At 50.4% G+C, this 19,553-nt stretch overlaps 9 protein-coding genes across 9 annotated transcripts; 3 read left to right on the plus strand and 6 right to left on the minus strand.

Annotated features, from left to right (window-relative positions):
* Positions 1–76: 76 nt before the first annotated feature.
* Positions 77–703, minus strand: AA0111_g8409 (hypothetical protein; the record flags this gene model as incomplete). The annotated part of the gene is made up of 1 exon (XM_028654853.1): positions 77–703. One exon carries the CDS (start codon positions 701–703, stop codon positions 77–79), a length of 627 nt encoding a protein of 208 aa, XP_028503865.1.
* A 1,161-nt stretch (positions 704–1,864) lies between these two features.
* On the plus strand, positions 1,865–2,275 carry AA0111_g8410 (hypothetical protein; the record flags this gene model as incomplete). Its single annotated transcript, XM_028654855.1, has 1 exon — positions 1,865–2,275. One exon carries the CDS (start codon positions 1,865–1,867, stop codon positions 2,273–2,275), a length of 411 nt encoding a protein of 136 aa, XP_028503929.1.
* Positions 2,276–3,259: 984 nt separating this feature from the next.
* Positions 3,260–3,910, minus strand: AA0111_g8411 (hypothetical protein; the record flags this gene model as incomplete). Its single annotated transcript, XM_028654856.1, has 1 exon — positions 3,260–3,910. The coding sequence occupies one exon, from the start codon at positions 3,908–3,910 to the stop codon at positions 3,260–3,262; it is 651 nt and encodes a 216-aa protein (XP_028503928.1).
* Positions 3,911–6,923: 3,013 nt separating this feature from the next.
* Positions 6,924–8,288, plus strand: AA0111_g8412 (hypothetical protein; the record flags this gene model as incomplete). Its single annotated transcript, XM_028654857.1, has 1 exon — positions 6,924–8,288. The coding sequence occupies one exon, from the start codon at positions 6,924–6,926 to the stop codon at positions 8,286–8,288; it is 1,365 nt and encodes a 454-aa protein (XP_028503931.1).
* A 543-nt stretch (positions 8,289–8,831) lies between these two features.
* AA0111_g8413 (hypothetical protein) lies at positions 8,832–9,215 on the minus strand (the record flags this gene model as incomplete). The annotated part of the gene is made up of 1 exon (XM_028654858.1): positions 8,832–9,215. One exon carries the CDS (start codon positions 9,213–9,215, stop codon positions 8,832–8,834), a length of 384 nt encoding a protein of 127 aa, XP_028503930.1.
* Positions 9,216–9,993: 778 nt separating this feature from the next.
* AA0111_g8414 (hypothetical protein) lies at positions 9,994–11,052 on the minus strand (the record flags this gene model as incomplete). The annotated part of the gene is made up of 1 exon (XM_028654859.1): positions 9,994–11,052. The coding sequence occupies one exon, from the start codon at positions 11,050–11,052 to the stop codon at positions 9,994–9,996; it is 1,059 nt and encodes a 352-aa protein (XP_028503926.1).
* Positions 11,053–11,922: 870 nt separating this feature from the next.
* On the plus strand, positions 11,923–13,697 carry AA0111_g8415 (hypothetical protein; the record flags this gene model as incomplete). The annotated part of the gene is made up of 3 exons (XM_028654860.1): positions 11,923–12,801; positions 12,864–13,141; positions 13,229–13,697. The coding sequence occupies 3 exons, from the start codon at positions 11,923–11,925 to the stop codon at positions 13,695–13,697; spliced, it is 1,626 nt and encodes a 541-aa protein (XP_028503925.1).
* An 856-nt stretch (positions 13,698–14,553) lies between these two features.
* AA0111_g8416 (hypothetical protein) lies at positions 14,554–16,005 on the minus strand (the record flags this gene model as incomplete). The annotated part of the gene is made up of 1 exon (XM_028654861.1): positions 14,554–16,005. The coding sequence occupies one exon, from the start codon at positions 16,003–16,005 to the stop codon at positions 14,554–14,556; it is 1,452 nt and encodes a 483-aa protein (XP_028503969.1).
* A 1,474-nt stretch (positions 16,006–17,479) lies between these two features.
* AA0111_g8417 (hypothetical protein) lies at positions 17,480–18,442 on the minus strand (the record flags this gene model as incomplete). The annotated part of the gene is made up of 1 exon (XM_028654862.1): positions 17,480–18,442. The coding sequence occupies one exon, from the start codon at positions 18,440–18,442 to the stop codon at positions 17,480–17,482; it is 963 nt and encodes a 320-aa protein (XP_028503968.1).
* Positions 18,443–19,553: the final 1,111 nt, after the last annotated feature.

Consider the following 19,553-nt stretch of genomic DNA (forward strand, 5'->3'; position numbering starts at 1 on the left):
TGTGATCTATTTCTTCTACTGCAGGATCGTATACTGTGTGTTCGCTGTCTAGGTGAGACTAATGACAGAGTGACATCTAGGTAGAACTCTTAAGCTTGACAGTCTTCTTCTTTCTCGCTGATTCCTTTGACGCGCTCTCAACTTCGTGACTGTCTGTGTCATGCGGTGTCTCAGCACACTTTCGCTTCCTATTCTTCGGTATAGGCGTCCCTGGAAGCGGGCGATTCATGAAGGCTGCACCTGCTGCTCCGAAGATAGGGATGTCAAACTTACCAGTTGCCATGGCTTGCAGCATAGCCTCGTAGTCTTGAGTTGGTCGCGGAACAAAACGAAGTGGCGAACTGGAGGATTTTGTAGGAGGTGATTCCGAATGCTGGACAGGATTGGTAGGTGGAGGGGAAGATTGACGCACCTCCTGGGGTGACTGATTGAGCGCCCCAGGTGGGTATGCATCCTCTTCAGAGGCTGCACTGGCTGATGCTTTTTGTGAAGACGGCGGAGTAGGCGTGGTAAGAGTGATAGTAGGGGCGATGGGCTCAGTGTGTTCTGCGACAGCGGGAATAGGGTGACGTTCGTAATTCGGAAGACCAGGTGTTTCTCCATATCCCATAGTTCTCCACATATGCAGCATGGCTGCTTCTTCCGTTTCTTGCATGACAAGCTTCTGCGTATTATCCGTCAAGTGTGACTGGTCTTTGCTCATATCTAGATAGACTCTGGTTGAGATTTGTTGTAGTACAACCAAAACTTTTCAGCAAATAAAACGAGTCGCGTATAAGAGGATAAGCTGGACACTTCCACTCCATTACCAATCACGTTGTGAGCCATTTGGTTTTGCGCCTTCACTATGATCAGTCGTTGAATGTTTCGAGCACGGTTCTAGGTCATCGAAATTCACACACGAACAAAGTGGGAGCATTCCGAAAATACAGGGAACTGCTTGAACATTTGGTGCATGTCCAAGCTTGTTGCGTAGCCCAAGAGATGTCTCATGCACGGCTGCTGGACCTGGGAGATGCGCGCATTGTCAGAGTTTTTTCTCCTTTAGAAGAGTATCTGACCAAAGCAACTTCGTTAGTACCGGATCCATGAGTGAAAGCAATCGTTCGAGGACGATATTGATGCATGCTGGGCCTATGTTCTGGACGAGTCGCTCGATGCGGAGGGAAAATGCTGCATCGTGGTGGTGCGAGCTTTGCGCCATCACGGACCAGTCGACCCGATGGCTTCCATGCGAGACGGCAGACTGTGCAATGTCTCTAGTACATGCGATGACTGCATGCTGCGAAAGCAAGGAGATGATGAAAGCCGCTGCAGTGTTATGAGATGGCTTGCGATGAAACAATGTTGAGGTACGTCCACTGTGCGGCGATCGATGATGCGGCTAGATTTTGACCGGCCAATCAGCAGCGACTTCGCTCAAAACGACCCGATCAACGACTTTGGGGGACCATGTTTCTATCACGTCTTCAGTGAACTCAGTGCAGCAACCTACCATTCGAGATCAACCACCGGCTCTCGTCTACTCCAGGCAGACTGTGAATTCACTTTCTCTCACTTGAGCCCGGAATGCATAGAGCAACACCTTTGTCTTCGTGACACACAGCCCAGCCCTTTCATCTCGGTGTTCAGTGACTTCGGTAGCCGCTCCATCTCATAGCATAATATGCGGTTGCGCTAACTAGCATCAGCGGAGGCTCTGCAAGAGGCATACGAACTCCATGTTCGAGGCCATGAGGCTATCCAGGTGGTCCAGATCCAAGCCTCAGACCTTGTCACCACACTTGTAGGCGCGTCGGGAATTCACTGTGCTCTGGTCCCACTCTGGCACGGTAGAAGGGGTGGCGAAGACCAGTGGCTCTGCATGGCTGACATTGGACCTCTCCTTGATATCGATCCAAAATGCATACGTCCGTCAGAATGGCTGGCTTGTGGCTCAATACCCAGGTCTCGATACTCGGCTGCGTGGCCGATTATTGGCGGACGCATTTACTTCGACGAAGGCAGCGATAAGGATCTGGTTGATCTCTTCATGGACGTACGTGGATACGCGCCCGACCGTTTCCGCGAACATGACGATTTTCAACCATATGTGTATGACTGGGACGAGGAATGTTTCGTTGGAACTGAGAGCTGGCGTACGTCGAGTGCGTCAATCCAAGAGACGGGTGTGGCAGGCGCAGGGCTGGGGCTTGGGCTTGCCCTATCGCAGTTTGCGCGGCCGACGCCATTTGGGTACGCTGGCTATCTTCGCGGGATGGTTGTGATGGACTGATGTATCCTTCACCTTGTAACAGTATTGTACTATAGACGAGCTTTGAAGTGAGAGAGCACCGTACTGTAGGGGCACTAAGCTCGGACAGGGCAAGCGGTGCATGAAGCACTTACCTGAATCACACTCACCCACTGGCAACAACCACATGGTGCACGTCTGCAGGATTTCCAAGAAACAACCCTTTCGCTGAAAAATGCCGTCTTCAGAACCATTCACGGATATCATGGAAACGATGTAAACTCAATCCATCTTTGAGGCTGCATCGAATGGAACTGACCGCGTTGTAGTACACTACGTAACCGGGTTAAATCACCACTCTTGCGCCTACCTGGCGAAATTCGCAACGGGATATACGACTACGTCTTCAGCGCGGACCATATCGTGGTGTGGAGGCCCATGTCGGAATCGGGATATCTACCCATAAGGTTCTTCTGTCTGCCCTACGATAGAAGCGCACGTCCTCATTATCAATCTCTATTTGCGCTCCTTCAATCTCAATTGGTGTGTCGACAATACTATGCAGAGGCAAGGCTGCTGGTCTTTCATAACAACAAATTTGCCGTGGGCATCTGGGATTTGAGAGTTCTGTTCGAGATGATACCTGAAGATGTGCAAAACGCCATTTCCACTCTTTGTATATATGGGTGTTCCGATTGCGACCTCAATGAGTCTCTCTTTCTTCCCGGTTTCCTAGTAAACTTCCGGAAGGTTGAGCCCTCTCCTTGGGTATCTTCGCCGTACAATGACTGTCATGAGTTCTTTCGACGGATCACAAGATAGATAGAAGAGCATATTGAGAGGAACTTTGAAAGCATCTTGGCTTACAAGCGGCTGCTATAGCTTCATCGATGCTAAGAAGAATACAAATCGAAACATATGAACTTGTCTTCTCACAGTTTGCTTATACTTTGTTTTGAAACTCACTTCTGTAGCTTGAAAGCGCCTCCCTTAACATGACATTTACCATTGTGTGATTGCTCACAATCAGAGTTTCCGTAGAATTAATACACGTCCGCCTCCAGCATCCTGCCGATATTGGTGTAGATCTTGCTCTACAACTTCGACCTTCTCCTCCTTCTCCAGCCTCTGGACCTCCCTCTCAAAGCCCTTCTCAACCCAGAAGCTGTCCAAAACCGTCGCAACAACAACCCCGCCGTCCTTAACGACTCTCACGAACTCTTCCAACGGCTCCGGCCCCAAATGGCCATGCGTGAAGGTGCCACAGCATGTCAGTGCATCGAACTTCCCATCTTCAAACTCCAATCGCTTCGTCAGGTCCGTTGTTTTCAGGTCATCGTACACGGCGGTGTTCTTAGCGACTGCTAGCATCCCTTCGCTGATGTCGAGACCCAGGATATTCGTAGCGCCAAGTTCAGAGAGCTCGATGCCAACAAGGCCGGTACCACATCCTGCATCCGCAATCTTTAGGCCGTTCAAGGGCTTGTCTAGTGAGATATGGTTCAGCTTCAGGCCTCTGGCTACGGCTTGGGCGACTAGGCGTGGTGCGGTGAAGTCGTGGAGGGTCATGTCTGAGTCGTAAGTCTTTGCCCATTCATCGTATAGTCCTCGTGATTCTTCTGTTGTTTTCGCGGCGAATACGCGATCTAAGAGTGACTTTCGATCTGCTGCCGTCATGTTGCAGGTGCGAGCTGGCTCGGAATGTTCCCGTGGAGGCGAATACTGGTGCGGTGACGAATTTTCATATAATCCTTATGAGATTATTAGAGGCGGTTCAACTAGTGTTTAAGCTTTGGTGCTTCGGTCGAGTCGAAGGGATAGGAAAGCTCCAGGCTTCTGTAAGCAGTCCAGACGTAGGTACTGACATGACGTCATACCTGGCAATAATTGGCCCCACGGAACACTGTCATGTCCAGATAATGTCATTGTTCCCACAGCGATGGAGCTGCATCTGCAAGTGTCACTTATCATGACTTGTACTAGATGATTAACACGATGACATCGGACCTGATTCCATGGGCGTGACTGTCACATTCAAATCGCTAGCGCAGTCTCGGCCGACAGAGCTCATTGGAGTCATCGCATCAGATACAACTCATGCGGCAGTTGTGACATCCTCGACGTCGATAGACAGCGGATTTGACAAGGGAAATCAGAAGGGCAGTCTCAGCGTCTATCGGTCGGCAAGTCACGATTGGAGCGAGAATCCAACTGGATAAAACGGAGATCATGGGATGCTTGTGATCCGGAATTGAAACTGATACTTATAGGTGATTATCACATGCGTATTTGACATCGACTGACTGATAGGCAAATATATGCTCCTGACGAAGAAGTAAAGCGGATAGCAATTCCCCCAAATTGATTGAAGGATGAGAATCTGCAGGAAGTATGTCGCACTTTCTGTCTCTGCTTTCTCTTGACCTTCAAGGTTACTAACAAACTAGCAGCACCACACTTCATCACACAAGTCAGCACAGTCAATACGAATATCTGGCTAGTCGGCCGACTCTTTAATTGCATATCAACAGTAGACTACACCAAGACCACAAAATTGCCATCCGGTTCACCGAGCACGGCTCAAAGTCGTCTCTCCTGAAAGCACGCATCATAAAAGGTTTAATCGTGTCCTACGGACATAGGCGAGAAGTCGGCAGAGTTACTGAGGTTCTGAGGCTAGTATTGATCAGATGAGCTGGGATGGTCTCAAAATCTTGGAGCTTTTATGGACATTGAACAACGGCGGCGTACTGCATACACTACCGAACGCTTCGTGCTAATGCCTCCTCGAGGGGCTATTAGAAGGGGGCGAATGGTATGCTAAGCGTTGGTGGTGTTTCTTATTTGTAGTATTTGAGATTGATGTAGGACATGTGGCTAGTGAAGTGTGAATCTTCCCAGCAAAGTCTATATGGTGGCGAGGTTGAAGGCACTTGTAGATTTTATGAGTATGACATTGTTTAAACTATATAGATGGGTGTGAATGAATCTTCCCATCGCATAATCTGAATCTCGTGTTTCGAGTGATCTTGTCACATCTGTTGTTCTGTGGGGACGAAAGGCTGGACAACGTGCTTCTCTTTCTGCAGTACTCCGCCGTATGAAGACACTACAGTGACAACTGTACCAGGAGGGGACAGATTTCCCCATATGGACTAGATGTTGGATGGTCGATGGGAAACAGCTCACTAATGAATTTGTGGCTATTGGTGGACGGTACCTGAGCGAGAGCACTGATTGGTGAGATCTTCTTCGGCAGTTGTTCGGCTATCGAGGAGCACACTTGCCCCTAGAGACTAGGATCGGTGTTCACTGGTTATCTGGGGAAGGAGCCGAGGCATATACAGCAGGAGATCTACAAGTAAGGGTTGCGGACGCAGGGGTTTGTGATGCTAACGCAAACTTCAGGTCGAACCACTTGGCGGACAACTATTGCTGCGACTACCAGCCAATAGCACGATTTACGTATGTAAGGCGTGTCAGTCGCCGATCATCACAAACACTATCTGGGCAACTAACGGACGATCTAGACCATCGGAGTGTAGGATATCCGGGGTAGTGTCCGCTAGCGTCACGCTAAGTCTATATTTTTGTCGAGCTTAAATCGACATTTGCGCTGGACGTCACCTCACTTCCTCATCCTGATCTGATTTACACGGTACCTACCGTCTATAGCGAGGTTTGTCAGCAGTTCGGACAGATTGTCGCATAAGAATCTATCCACACCTTGGCAGACAGTTCGTGGGGCTCCAACGAGGCTGCCTGTCAGGTGCTACTTCGGGTGTACCAATGACGAGCGCTATTGTTATGAGACAGGAGTTGAGGCAGTTTGCAGGCTCCGGACGAGCGGGCGGTAAGAAAAGACCAGGGTTGGACTGGGGGCGTTTTGCAAACGGCATCTACCACCGCTCAGTTGTATTGTGCGATAACAGATGCAACAAACTGAATCGACTTTCACCAGGCGATGCTCCCTCCAGGTTCGATTCATGGGAGGACGACTTCTGCGATCTATATTAGGAGGAGTGCCCAGCTATAGGAGACTGTCGGACGCCTTCGCAACTTTTCTGTATACTTTCCGTATATATACGTTTAGTGATGGTGCTGTTGTAACTGGTGTGTATCCCCAATCATTTCCCAAAAGAACAACGCAGATGCGCAACAACATTTTGCCTAAGACCTCACGCCTACTACATCGGGGTAACTAGGCATATAAGGGGGCTTAGAGAACACTCTATCATTCCTGAACTTCTTTCGTAGCCAACCCAGGGTCTGAATATACTGCAGATCGCGGAATCGCATCCGTTGTCATCCAATAGCGCACTGTCGCTCATAGCCCCAGTCTTGGCAACTATACTTCCTAGCTATGTGAGCCTTGCAGATCGACGCAGACGATTACTGCTTCGGGACGATCCTACAACTGCCCAAGACAACGCACTATGGTGTCACCGAGACGATTAGCTACACCCTGACAAAGTAGCCCATGTACTAGTGGATCAACCACGAGAAGACACAGGAACTTGTTCAGGTCCGAACAGATCGGCTATGAGCAGCTTTACGGGTGATCCTTATCTCCGCACTGGGAAGCTTACACTAATCTGCAGCGGTGGTTGCGAAGACATATAAGCTACACGAGGCCTGCTCCAAGACATTCCTCTCAGTATCTCCTCGCCCTTTACTCTTGCGATATACAATGCTAGCAAAGACATCTCTCGTGCTCCTCGGCGGGCCAGCTCTGCTGGTCTCAGCTTTCCCTGAGATAGCTCGCATGGTCGCTGAGAAGCGTATCCAAGAGCGTCAAACGACGCCCCAAATTATCGAATTCCCAGAATACCCAGGCACTCCCAACCACGCCCTCTTCAACCAATTCGACCCCGCCCTACAACTCGTCAACACAACTGGCGAGCACGAATGGCGCGCCCCAGGCCCAGGAGACATCCGCGGTCCCTGTTCTGGCCTCAACGCCGCCGCAAATCACGGCTACATTCAGCGCGATGGTGTCGTCGACGCACAGAGCATCAACACCGGTCTATGGCAAGCCTTCGGCCTCGACAAGACAGCCACTATCTTCCTTGAGACCGCGACTGCTTTCTTCAATGGCGACCCCATCTCCGGCCGCTGGAGCATCGGTCCCCATTCCGACAAGACCAGCTCCCTTCCCCCACTCATTGGCAACGCACTCGGCAATGAGACGGGAATCTGCGCATATGGCCATCTCAGAAGCGAGGGCGATGCCAGCATAACTCGCGGTGACTGGTTGGCACCTGAAATGAACTCCAACTGTCGCTCCTACCCGCAATACATGCAGGAGCTCTTCGACCTCGCGAACGCACGTACGGGGGGTAACATTACACCCCGCGTCCTCGCCGAGCACTCCAACAACCGCAAGAAACACAGCATCGCCACGAATCCGTTCTACTTCAGTCCGGCGTACGCTGGTGTTGCGTTTACTTTTGGCGCGCACATGTTCGCGTACGCCTTGCTAGCAAACCACAGCGCCGAAGCACCGCGCGGTTTCCTGACGCAAGACGTATTCATGGATTTCTTCAGTTACAAGCGCGATGCCAGCGGTACATTGACGTACAAGTACGGCTACGAGCGCATCCCAGACAACTGGTACAAGCGCCACCCGCTCGACCCATGGACGCTCGCAGACATTGGCATCTCGACCGCACAACAGTGCGCCGCGTACCCATTGAACTGCCAGGTCGGCGGTAACACAGGCACGGTGAACAGTTTCTCGGGCGTTAACTTGGGTGATATCACCGGCGGGTTCATCAACTTCGCAGAGGATCTAAATGACCCGAAGAAGATGGGTTGCTTTATTGCGCAGGCTGTGCAAGCGGATACCCCTTCTTTCTTGAGCAAGCTTCTTGGAGGAGCTGTCCTGAATGCTGCTTTAAATGCGGTCAACACCCGTCTTGTACCGGCGTTGCAGCCGCTTAAGGATCTGGGCGGTGGCTGTCAAGGCGTGCCGGCGGGCAGGAGTATGTTTGACTATGGAATCAACTTTCCTGGTGCTACTCTTGAAACTGAAGGCCCGAGGTCTGGACTGTAAGATCAGTGTTTAGGGTTTGGTATCCGTAGTTGATGGATGAGGGTATCATTTGATGATAATGAAAATTCTTTAGCTTCAAACCACCTCTTGATTCGTTCCTGTTCATATATCGAGCACTGTTCGATCCCATCAGATTTCTACTAAACCTCTTTGAACACCTCGGAAGTGTACTGAAAGTACTAGGCTATTTGAACAATCTAAACTGCTGCGACCACCAACACGACCAGTACGAGTGAGGTATGACCAGATTGTGGTGTAAATCTGCCAACCCGCTATCGCTATCAGAACAGTTGGCTTGCGGGTTTGAAAGAGCTTATACTCTGCATAGAACGTGATATGTCGACGAAGATTGTGTGGTACACGGAAGAAATGACATTAGGTCTTATTGTACAAATGGTATTTGTGAAAAGAGGAAAAGATCCGACATGGAGACTGGGTTCTCAAAGACGAATGCCAGGTAAACAGAAGGCCGGAATGGCGATGGCTAGCTGATCAAGCCTTTGTTGCACGCTTCAGCAAGCCTTTAGAGCGTATGCAATCCGTTTAAAGCATAGCTAAGATGGCTGCCATCATCGCTACACCACCGCCAACCTCCATCTTACCGGCGCTACCGGTCAAGTTGCCCATAGCAGCCTGAGCACTGCCTGTGGCCATGACCATACCGTTAGACATGGTCATGCCGCTCTCCATCTGCATACTCATTGACATGGAAGACATTGCCGACTCCATGGCAGAGTTCATGGACGAAGCTTTTGATGCAAGAGCCGATTTATCCGTTGCGCTGGGCTCGTTGTTCCAAGCCATTGTGACGGGAGGCGCCGAGGGAGACATCATCGGGACCATTGATGTAATGGTGGCAGACGAGCTTTGTGCGAGTGCCGCCGGGACGAAAGCGACCGCGACGCTGATGATGGTAGAGTAACGCATGGTGGAAGTATTTGGGGTTCGCGAAAGTGCCTTAGATTTAAGGTGTACAAGAGCGTTGCTGGTGCGAGGTCGTCGGATGCGTTCGTGTCGGTTCGTAAAGAGTGTATTAGGTGAGACCGGCTCGTATAGTGTTTTCTGATGGTTTGTATAGAGCAGGAGCTTTGAAAGGCGAACCGCGAGAGGGCCTTTCGCGTCTAAATACCTTTCCACATCTCACATACTAGTTCGAAAAGCTTCCGCTGTTTCGCAACCTACTACCTGTCATTGTGTCTAATTCATCTTCTGCGACGGTGTACGCGTCGGGAACTTCAGCCTCCGATCCACTGTGGCGCCGTGCAACACCGTATACAAGCCATATTCTCGTGAAACAGGCGAATGCAAGGGCGATGGTTGTCACGATGGGGTGAGGAAGTTTGGAAGGTGTTCGACGTTCGTTTCGGTCGGAACAATGATCGACGCTAGTCCGTGCCTGCCCGAAACGCCCAGCCTGAGGTTTGCGGGGCCGTGGCACCTCACCTCTTCCTTCTATCATCACTCCCAGCGACACTGATAGCGAAACCATCAGACGACCATCCTCAGTACCACGCATGTGCTCGTACAATCTCATTGATATCTGCTTAGCTAGGAGCTGACGGCACTATTTCCTGGCGCGCATCCGCTGCTATGAACGTGCATGACGTGCGATCAACATGACACAACACTATTGTCATCAACCTGACCCGTCAAACAGCCAGGATGAAGTCACTCTCGACTTCAATATCGTCGCATCCTTTACCCGCTACTTCTCTTCCTCAGCGAGGAACTCATCCGACTTCCAGCCCCGATCTCCCCGAATCTGCACAATGTACTCCATGTGTTCTGAACTCTCGTTCCAGGCGTCAGGGCGGCATGGGCAGCGGAAGAGCGTGTTCTGCGCAAAAGCCCACCGCAGATTTTCTGCCCATGCGCTTACGTCTGCTGGATCTGGAAGATCGATGCGATAGAGCTGTCGATATGGTGGGGAACGACGAGGGCCACCAAAAGCATAAGCGCTATGCGGACCACTCTCACCCACTTGACCTCCGCGTGCGAACGCTAAGTCAATTGCTTCGTCGTCTGATTCAGTTGCTACCTCCCAGGGCATGATCGCGTTTCCTGGAGGAGCGACATATGCTGTCGCCAGAAGGTATTGACTAGCCTGGATCATCACATCTTCGTCCTCTCTAGCAATTCTCGCGAACTCTTGCTCTTCTTCAATCCTTACTGTTCTCTTTAGCCTGCCTTTAGTTTTCTTGCCCTCCTGCTGTGTCTTTGGTGCTACTGTCTCGCATATTGATGGAGTTGCTGTTAACAGCGTGTCTGGTCTCTTCCGTTTATTCAATGCTAATATATCTCCTACGATGCTACCCGAGTTCTTCCTTCTGCCTTTTTTGTTTCTTCCATCTATTACAAGCAGGGAATTTGTCGACGCGCTCAGTGGTGGTGGAGGGCTCACCTCGATCCGTCGCCTGAAGGCCTGCCGATCGCTATGTTCGTGTCGAATGGGAGCTGCGCCGCCCACAAGCCGCAACACCGCATTGTAGTCGCGGGGGTAAAACCATGGTTCGTGTGGATTATTGATGCAGTATCCGACCATTCGTGTCAAATCCAGCGCGTCATAACCTTGAGGTTCATGTCGCACGTCCACGGCTAGGTTCTTGAATGGTATGTCACTCGCAGGTGTCTTCTTCGCACCGCCTGGTCCGGATGCTAGATGCCCTGTGGCATCCAGATTGCTCTCGTCCCAGGTCGACTTCCTCCCTTGATGGAAAGTCTTGTGTGCCTTGAACCGCCAGTTCTTATATCCGCCTCTATGCATGGCTTCGTAGATGGCTTGACGACAGGTATTCTGATTCCACTCCACCAACAGATCTCGGTGTGTGTTTACTATTGACCACAGCAGATGCGGAGATGCGCCATTCGTAATCAGGCGGTATACGACATCGCCACAGTGCACGCTGTTCGGGAGATATACTAGGAGCTCAACGGCTGTAATGTTCGCGCGCGCTGGAAAGGGGAGGTACCTTGGAGGCGCTCTTGGACCAAGACCGTATTTATAATGTTCGTTACGTGGTTTTGCTTTCGGCCGTGGCTTAACTATAGGTGGCCCTGTTGCTGATGCCACGGCGCTACTAATGTGGTGAGTCGTTACTGTCGAGAAAAGAAGATGTCTAAAAGACGGCGGTGCAACGGTAAGATGTTTCGACGACGTTTTCGACGACGGTGGATGATCCATCGTTATGAACACATGCACTGCGCATCCGTGAGATTTAGTCCCCGTGCTGGTTGGGGAATGTGCACGTGGTAACTAGAGCGTGCCTTGCATTTCCGTTATGGCCATCGCAACATCAACAAAACAGCCACTCCGCTCGGTCCGAGCGTCATCTGGAGCAACTTTCGCTTGAGTTAGCTACACCCCGCTTCGCCGAAGTACCAACTTCCAGGTGTCTTGCAACATTTCTTGGAAATTGGAAGTCCCTAGCTATTGAGCACACCCCCGGATTGGCAGTCAGGAAACAGCAACGATCAGTCTGCTTGTCGAATTTTGCCAAAACCTGCGCACATCCACTTTGAGTAAGGCAGCCTTCGCGATCCCTGTCACCCATACAGCTTCTTCCTACACACAATCCATTCATCTGGCTCCTTCGCGTGCTTAGCGAATCTTATACTGACTATCGAATCAGTCGATATGGCCTCCATTGCTAAGAACAATGCTTTTGGCATAAACTGCCCAAGCTGGAACCTCCCTTTCCCAGACGGCAATCTGACCGCTGCCGAGATTCTGGCGTACCTCCCGCACTGGCTAAAGTCCATAGATGTTGTCGACCGTTTTGTTGTACATGGTGCGAAAGCTGGCCACCTCGCCGCTATGATCAACGAGTTTAGGGTCCAGCCATTGGGCCAAGAATTCAAGCCGAACTCTGCTATGGTCATGATCAAGTACGCTATGCGACGCGCAGGCTATTTGGACTGGACTTTTGGGTCGCACGCGGAGTATGAGCGCGAGATCCCAAGACCTGAAGACGACCTCAGCGTAACGAACTTCCGTACACCCAACCGTACCCACCCTAAGATTGTCACTACTGCTACACCTAAAAAGGTCAAAGTCAACGAGGACTGTGAGCCGCTGGACTTCAAGGTCCTCGCGCTACATGTGAAAGATCATCCGTCTGGTGATGACGCACTCGACCTTACCCGCTGTGTGAAATACGCTATCGAGCACGAAGAGGAAAAGTGGCTCTTTCCCACAGACTTTCAGCGTCTCATTGCTCACCTCGGCGGTCCGGCGACAGTCACTCTCGCTCACCACGATAGGCAAGTATTTGCTCGTCACGACAACTACGTCTTTTCACCTGTCAAGTCTACACCCAGTAAAGGTCAGACACCAAACAGCATCAACAGAACATTCATTCGCGATATCGACTCGGTTGCTATCTCGATGTCGGCAACACCCAATAAGCGTGCTGTAGATGGTCTGGGAAAGGTGCTGAATGGCAACAAGAGGAGGAGCAGTAGGCTTGTCGGTAGGCAGATCAACTTCACTCAAGAGCCTGAAATAGATGTTTCGGTATGCTTGAACTTCAATTCAGCGATGATGGTGTCTAAAGACGTTGCTGACATTGGTTCCAGGACAGGGACTACTCCGACTCGCCCTACAACACTCCCCCAAAGAAACGGAAGCTGTCCCGCCTGCCGCTCACTCCCAATTCATCCACCGATAATGATGAGTTTGTGCAAGGCGAGTCAGAGCCTGACGACGATATTCCCGAAGACAACGTGGGTGACGTTGAAGAGGCTGCTTCGCCGGTCCGTACATCTCGCGGTCGCCTTGCTGCGCGTAAGGCTAGATCCAATATCAAAACTGCTTTCGTACCTGAGCGCCGACCTTTGAAGCTCAAAGTTCCTGGGTAAGTCCCTACTCAGAGTGTTTCTGTTAGCTCGATTACATGTTCTATAGTAGTTAGTCACAAGATATCGCGCTAATGTTGAATTAGTATTGGCCCGTCACCTCAGAAAACCCAGCGACAGCGGGGGGTGCCGTCATTCATGACCAGCCATTACGCCCCAGAAGTAATGGATGCTGCGCGCGAGTATCTCAACCGCGAGCCGATCTATCTCACACCTCCTGTTCTCTCTGAAGGCCGCCTTAGGATTGACGATTACAGTATTTACCTCTATTCCTCTCCTCCACACACCTCTATGGAAGCCATGTACGCGTCTGCGTATGACTACGCCCGCTTCAATGGCCCTCGCCGCCACGCCCCATTCCGCGAGCTTCACCTGCTGAGCCAGCCTTACCCGAACGATACAAGTGACTGGGCCGAGAACATTCGTTGGGCTAAGCAGCAGTTCGCTACGTTTGGTAGCATCTGGACGGAGTATGACTATTTCCTTGAGTGTATCACAGCGCATAGGCACGAGATTGGATGGGTTAGTGAGGAGGTTATCAGAGACGGCATGTGATTTGGTTGGTGACCGGCAATACTTAGCAAAAGTCTGCGCCTCGCGCTCCGGTTTTCTCTGAGCTAGATCTCGCTTTGTAGCCTGTGCATCGTCGTATTCATGCCAATGGATCTACATTTAGGCACATAATTGAAAACGTAAAAGTGAGAACGATATCTTCTTGCAGCATATCTTTACCGAGAATGCCAGTGTCACTTCACTAATGCGCTTCATCGAGGACCAACGTGTGATGTAATGCTGCACCCTCTCCATCATCCGAGTTGCACTACGCATTGTATGACCACGTTTTCGAGTTGCAAGCAGCAGCGAAACCTTAAGAAAATTGCGCATCTTGTATCTGTAAGCACATACGATAATGCACGAGGCTTAGCATAAGCATCCTATCATACCAATTGGGTGCTCATTCAGACAGCAGCTTGAGCCGAAATCGAAGAGATTGCGGGAACGAAGAGTATCTCCAAAATGTTCTCAGTATTGTAACGAAACGTATAGACCACACAGGACAGAATTTTGCTGATTGTGCCACGTTGTATTGGATGAGATACTGAAATACTGAGTGGAGACATCTTCAGGCCACCTGAAGTCAAAGACAAGGGTATAATGCAAAAGTTGTACAAGACGCCCAACTCCTCCAAGGAGTTTTACCAAAAGCACCATGTCATGCTATCTGACCTTCCAAACGCTCCGGTCACATCGAAACCCAAGCTCAACAGAACAGATTCTGAAACATTCCAATCTTCCAGGAGATCAGTGTCCATTCAACAGTTTAACGCAGTATGCTCCAACAACGATTGTATAATCAGCCGCGTTCTTCATGAGGCTGCCGAACGGGTTGTGAACCTGAAACGGTTAGAGCTCAAAGTGTCTCTTGTGCGAGAGCGCAACCGACGTCGTCCAATGAATCAAAGTCGGTGTGTTCCGAGCCAACTCGAGGAGACCTCATACCGTGTTCTGGGCCGATATAACCAGTAATCTCATGGCTAGAAGACCTCATCATCTCGATGTCAATTCCGTTAACATCAAAAGGCGTAACTGGGTGGTCGTAGTGAGTGACATGCCAATTCATCGGAGACGAAGGCCATGATCCATAGCTAGCACCGAGAATCTCATTGTTGAGAGCGCCAGAAGAAGGCACCATAGCGAGGGCTTCATTTGAAATGGGTGGTAATGGGCTATGGATACTGCGATTATGCTCGAGATAACGACGCACAACTTCAGAGGTACTTGTCATCTCTTTACTGGTTTCAAGATAAGAAGTTCCGTGAGCGACGAGCCACTTGACATACAGCATGTCCATGTCATCCTCATCCATCTCAGACAGAGTGCGTCCCAAGTCGACTGGGAAGTTTTTCATAGGCAGGTCGACGAGAAGAGAGTTGTTGGGTGACTGATTGCCACTGGCGGAGGGGACGTCAAAGCCATGAGAAACTTGTATTGGCATATCCATAGGGTCATACACAGCATCAAGAGCAGACTGCTTTGTAGAAGCATATTGTTGAAGATACTGTTCGGTAGCCGCCTTCTGCGCTGCCGTAAACTTGTAGTAGGCAATTTGCTGGGTAGTATTGGCCTGGTGCCCAGAAGGCGTCTCGGCCCAGCTCACCTGCCTCCAGCGATTGAAGAGTTCGCGATCTTGATTAGCAGGGCGCGCAAGCTGAGGGCCACCTAAGAGCCACGTGAGGAAGCCATAGTCGCGTGGAAACATCAAGGGTAAGTCCTCGTTAGCTGCAGCTGCCTTGACACATCGGGTCAAGTCTAGCCCGTCGTCGCCAGAGGGGAAGACTACGACATCAACTGCTAGCAATGCAAAACGGACATTGGGGGTAGGCGGTCGCTTGTTACGGCCCTCCTTGGTGTTGTCCTCGCAGTAATTCTGGACTCCGGCGAATGTCAAGTTCTCGTGGTCCCAAACCTGCCCAGATTTCTTGTACCGACCAGCCTTGTGGCGAGTCTCTGTCCATTTCTCTTCTTGAAGGTGACGGCGCATAGTCGCTTGAGTTATGTGGCGCATGGCATTGGCAGCCGTGGCGGGATTGTGGGGGTCTTTCACCGTGGCTCGAAACCATGCGGGGATCCTGGCCAAAGTTTGAGCATCAGCACCATTCTCAATGAACCGAGAAAGGACACCGGGAGTTCGGAGTAGCTCGGGAAGAAACACCGCAAGCTCCACACCGGTGATGTTGCCGATTTGCGGAATACAGAGGTATCGTGTGATTGCGTGCGGACCGAAAATAGAGGAAGGAGACTTGCGGTCTGAGCCGTCTTTGTTCTTCGAAGGGATTTTCTTGGTTGCTGGCGGCTTCGCCATGTTGATCTGGGATGTGGGCGTTAGCACAGCTTATCAAGAGCAAACAGCATCAGTCGATTGAGTGCGTTGTTGTTTCTTCAATTTTTCGAGACGACGGAACTTGATACTTATGAACAGCAAACTAGCTACCTGGGTTTAGTTGTTCGCGAGATCTTACGAACCAAACAGGTGATCTGAAGAAGTTGTTAACCGACTTCGGTTTTGTCGATAATGCAAGTCAAGACACGCTTATGGTAGAAGCCGATCTGATGAATATATAGGAAGGGACCTTAGCTTAGAGCTGTACCAAGACAAGACCCGACTCTCGCTCGGAGATTGTCTTAGCGCGTCGAAGTGGTCATCCGCTGAATTGCTGCCTTACTAACGCCTACAATCGGAACAGCAAGGCTGGTCCCCTCGAGAAACCGGAATCGGCAATGTAGCTGGAGGAACTCGGGCCTTAAGTGATACCCCACACCTGGAAGTTGTCCACGTGAACGGTAAAAAGGGCTCTGCCCCTGGCTCGTAACGCCTATGAAAATTTGATCAAAGGCGACAGCAGGAGCCGATATCGTCAATACAGCCGCTCGGTGACGTCGAGAGAATCTCTATATTACACGCACGACAACTGCGAGATGACTGAATTGTGTTGGTGGGTAGCAGAGCGGTTCGTCGAACATCTCTTTCGATGTCTGCCATTGTTGACATATATACAGGTGACACTGGCTGACAGCATATCTAGCATGCTTAGGACTGTGAAATTGTGCGCCAATCTTAGGTGTCTCCTAGAAGGTCAAACAAGATTCGGAGGCTTCAAAGCACTATGCACCAACAAAGAAAGAGAGTGATGGATGTTGCGCCTTACAGGACGTTCGAGTCCTGTGACCTTGAACAGAACATAACATTTACAGAGACTATGATAGCCAGACAGCGGAGAGAGAGACTCAATAGGATACATGATATAAGATCACTTAGAACGCTCCTTTGCTGCACAAACCCCAACGTCCAGATTATCTGGCCACATGACGGTGGGGAGCTTGCCATTCGCCTTGGTCTGAGGCTGAAACTCACCACGACAGATCAGGACCAGCGCATGTCTCCTTGTGTTCGCCCATGCTCGCTTCTAAATATAACGCTTCATCGAGCATGGCTACTTCTCCATATCATTGGATCTCCTCTTGCGAAGTCGTCGAGTTGTGTGGGACCGCTCAGCGATCAGGTCGCCCCACGAAACGAGATCGCGCCGGCACCTCGCGTGCCACGCACCGCCATGAAAATCGGCCTCCTGGACAAGAATAACGTCATCACTTCATATATGTGCTACACCATGGATTTTGGTCTGTTTTTGATAATTAAACTCATAGTAATTTCGTTCTTCGAGTCATACACACAAATGATCTATACAGCACTGACTTGAACATCTATCTAGGTTCCTTATGTCATAGCATCCAAAGGACGGCAGCGCCAACGAGAATATCCCGAGAACGTCTCTTCTCTAGGCTGACGTGTCTGGTTCCTCCACACGGCCTTGCATGATAGCAGAAAATAATGTCTCGAATTCGCTTTCATGGTTCGTCTCTGTTTCCATGACATACGCGGATGGCGCTCCTCTTTCTACTGCTGTCGCATCGCGTATTGGTGCCGCCGTCTCTGCAACTGCCTCCCTGATCTCGTGCAGCTGGCTTGTGAGCTCGTCCAACTCATTCGTACGCTGATTGAGACCTTGTAAGAAAAGATCCAGATTCGCTCTCCTTACATGATTCAATCGGCAATCCGAGTTGTAACAGCCGTGAGCTTCACACATTTTCTTCTGGCGTTGACGTGATGCCTCTCGTCTTTGCTCTTCTGTTTGTGCTTCTACTTTTAGTTCTTCCTCCGTTAATGGATCGTTCTCAGCTTCTACCAACGGAAACATCTTCCTCTGGTCGTCAAGTCTAAATCTCCTTAGTACCCTTTCAGTACCTTCTAATCTAAACATCTCCGTATCTGTGTCTTCAGTGTCCCCATCTCGTTCATCTGTATCATCATCAAACTCCGTCACCGTGTCTGAAGGAGTAGAGACGTGTGTATCGTAGAAGTCGTCGATTGCAGGATCGGTGAAAGACCCTGCTTTTGGTTTATGTCTTGTATCGATATGTATTTTAGAAGGAGTGTGCCATGGTGGCAGTAGTGGCGGTGATATAGATAGCGAATCTTCAGACGCTGTTTGTGGTGCCGACTGGACGGTAGGCGCCGCGGCCGACGCCTTCCTAACCCACTTGGAACCCGGCAAGGTATCGTTCTTGCGTGGTTGGCGGCAAGGTCGTTTCTCAATCTGTCCAGTAACCTCCGAGGCAGTTGTACTGAGCGCTGTTGAGTGCGATTGGGCGACTTTCTTATGTTTGTAATAGCCCGCTGGGAGACCATCTTTGCGTGGACGACCGACTGGATTCTTGCTTTTTGGTGCGCTTCTAGGCATATCGTATCTTTTCTTTCTTCAATACTTGATGGGATGCGATACCTTGCGGCTTTGTTTGCAGGAGAGGTGTGACAAGATCTCGTTAAAGATGTAGTCAGGGAAAAGGAAGTGGTAAGTACAGTTGAGCGGTGTCTGTTACTTTTTTACTGTTCTTCTTTCCAAATCGCCGTGGTTTTAACAGTTTTCCCTCCCCCAGAGATTGGTTCCCTCCCCTCCTACGAAAATCCGAGATTGCTGTGGGCAATGAGGCTATCCAAGGTTGGCGTGTCATGCTACCAAGATCTGCTACTAAAACACTCCAATCGGCCACTGCGAGCCATCGAATCTATGAAATCCGATTACCATATTCCATGGGGTTATCGCATCGGTCCTCTCCGATGACTGTGCGGCTGCTGTCCATGTACCGATCGTGGCATCCCCATCCATTTGTCTTTCACGGTAGCGAACGCAAGCCACTCACGACTTCCGTCTTTGAACCGCGACCCACACGGAACCAAACTCTAGAAAGTATGCCATTGGTGAACCCGACTGTAAAGAAACCAGCGCTTGATATCGCGTGTTCGGTCTCTTCAATGAAGGATCTCGAACGGCATACCTTCACAACCATTCGTTCGTCTCTATCCCGTCGTCGAACGGGGTTCCAGTCTTCTGACGATAGAATGACTCCACAGTGGAAGCCACAGATTTGATATCGTCTATGCTTAATGCGCTGACGTCTTGCGCAGAGTTCCATGGGACATTCGAATTCTGATTAGACCAGAACGTATGCGACGAGTACAAGCCCGCCATCGATTGGAGGGTTCCTTCAGCCACGCTGTCGTAGATGGAACCAGGAAAACTTCCAACAGCTCCTTGGTTATCCGACTGATAATCTGGGCTCGCTGTGAAGTCTTCCCACGCTTGGATGCAGTCTAGGCTCCAAATATCCGCGTTGCGCTTACGAATAGTCCAGCCAAAACCATCCTCGAGATTTCTACCATTCAGACCATGATCTGAGCCGCGATTCATATCGCGGCTGGTTACATCTTCGTTCTTTGGTTGAACATCTTCAACAGATGTTTCGTCTACCAGAGACTGTGAATCCTTTCCGTCACTCAGGGCTTGAGCGGTT

Source organism: Alternaria arborescens (assembly GCF_004154835.1).
Source record: "Alternaria arborescens strain FERA 675 chromosome Unknown contig_21, whole genome shotgun sequence".
Lineage (NCBI taxonomy): Eukaryota > Fungi > Ascomycota > Dothideomycetes > Pleosporales > Pleosporaceae > Alternaria > Alternaria arborescens.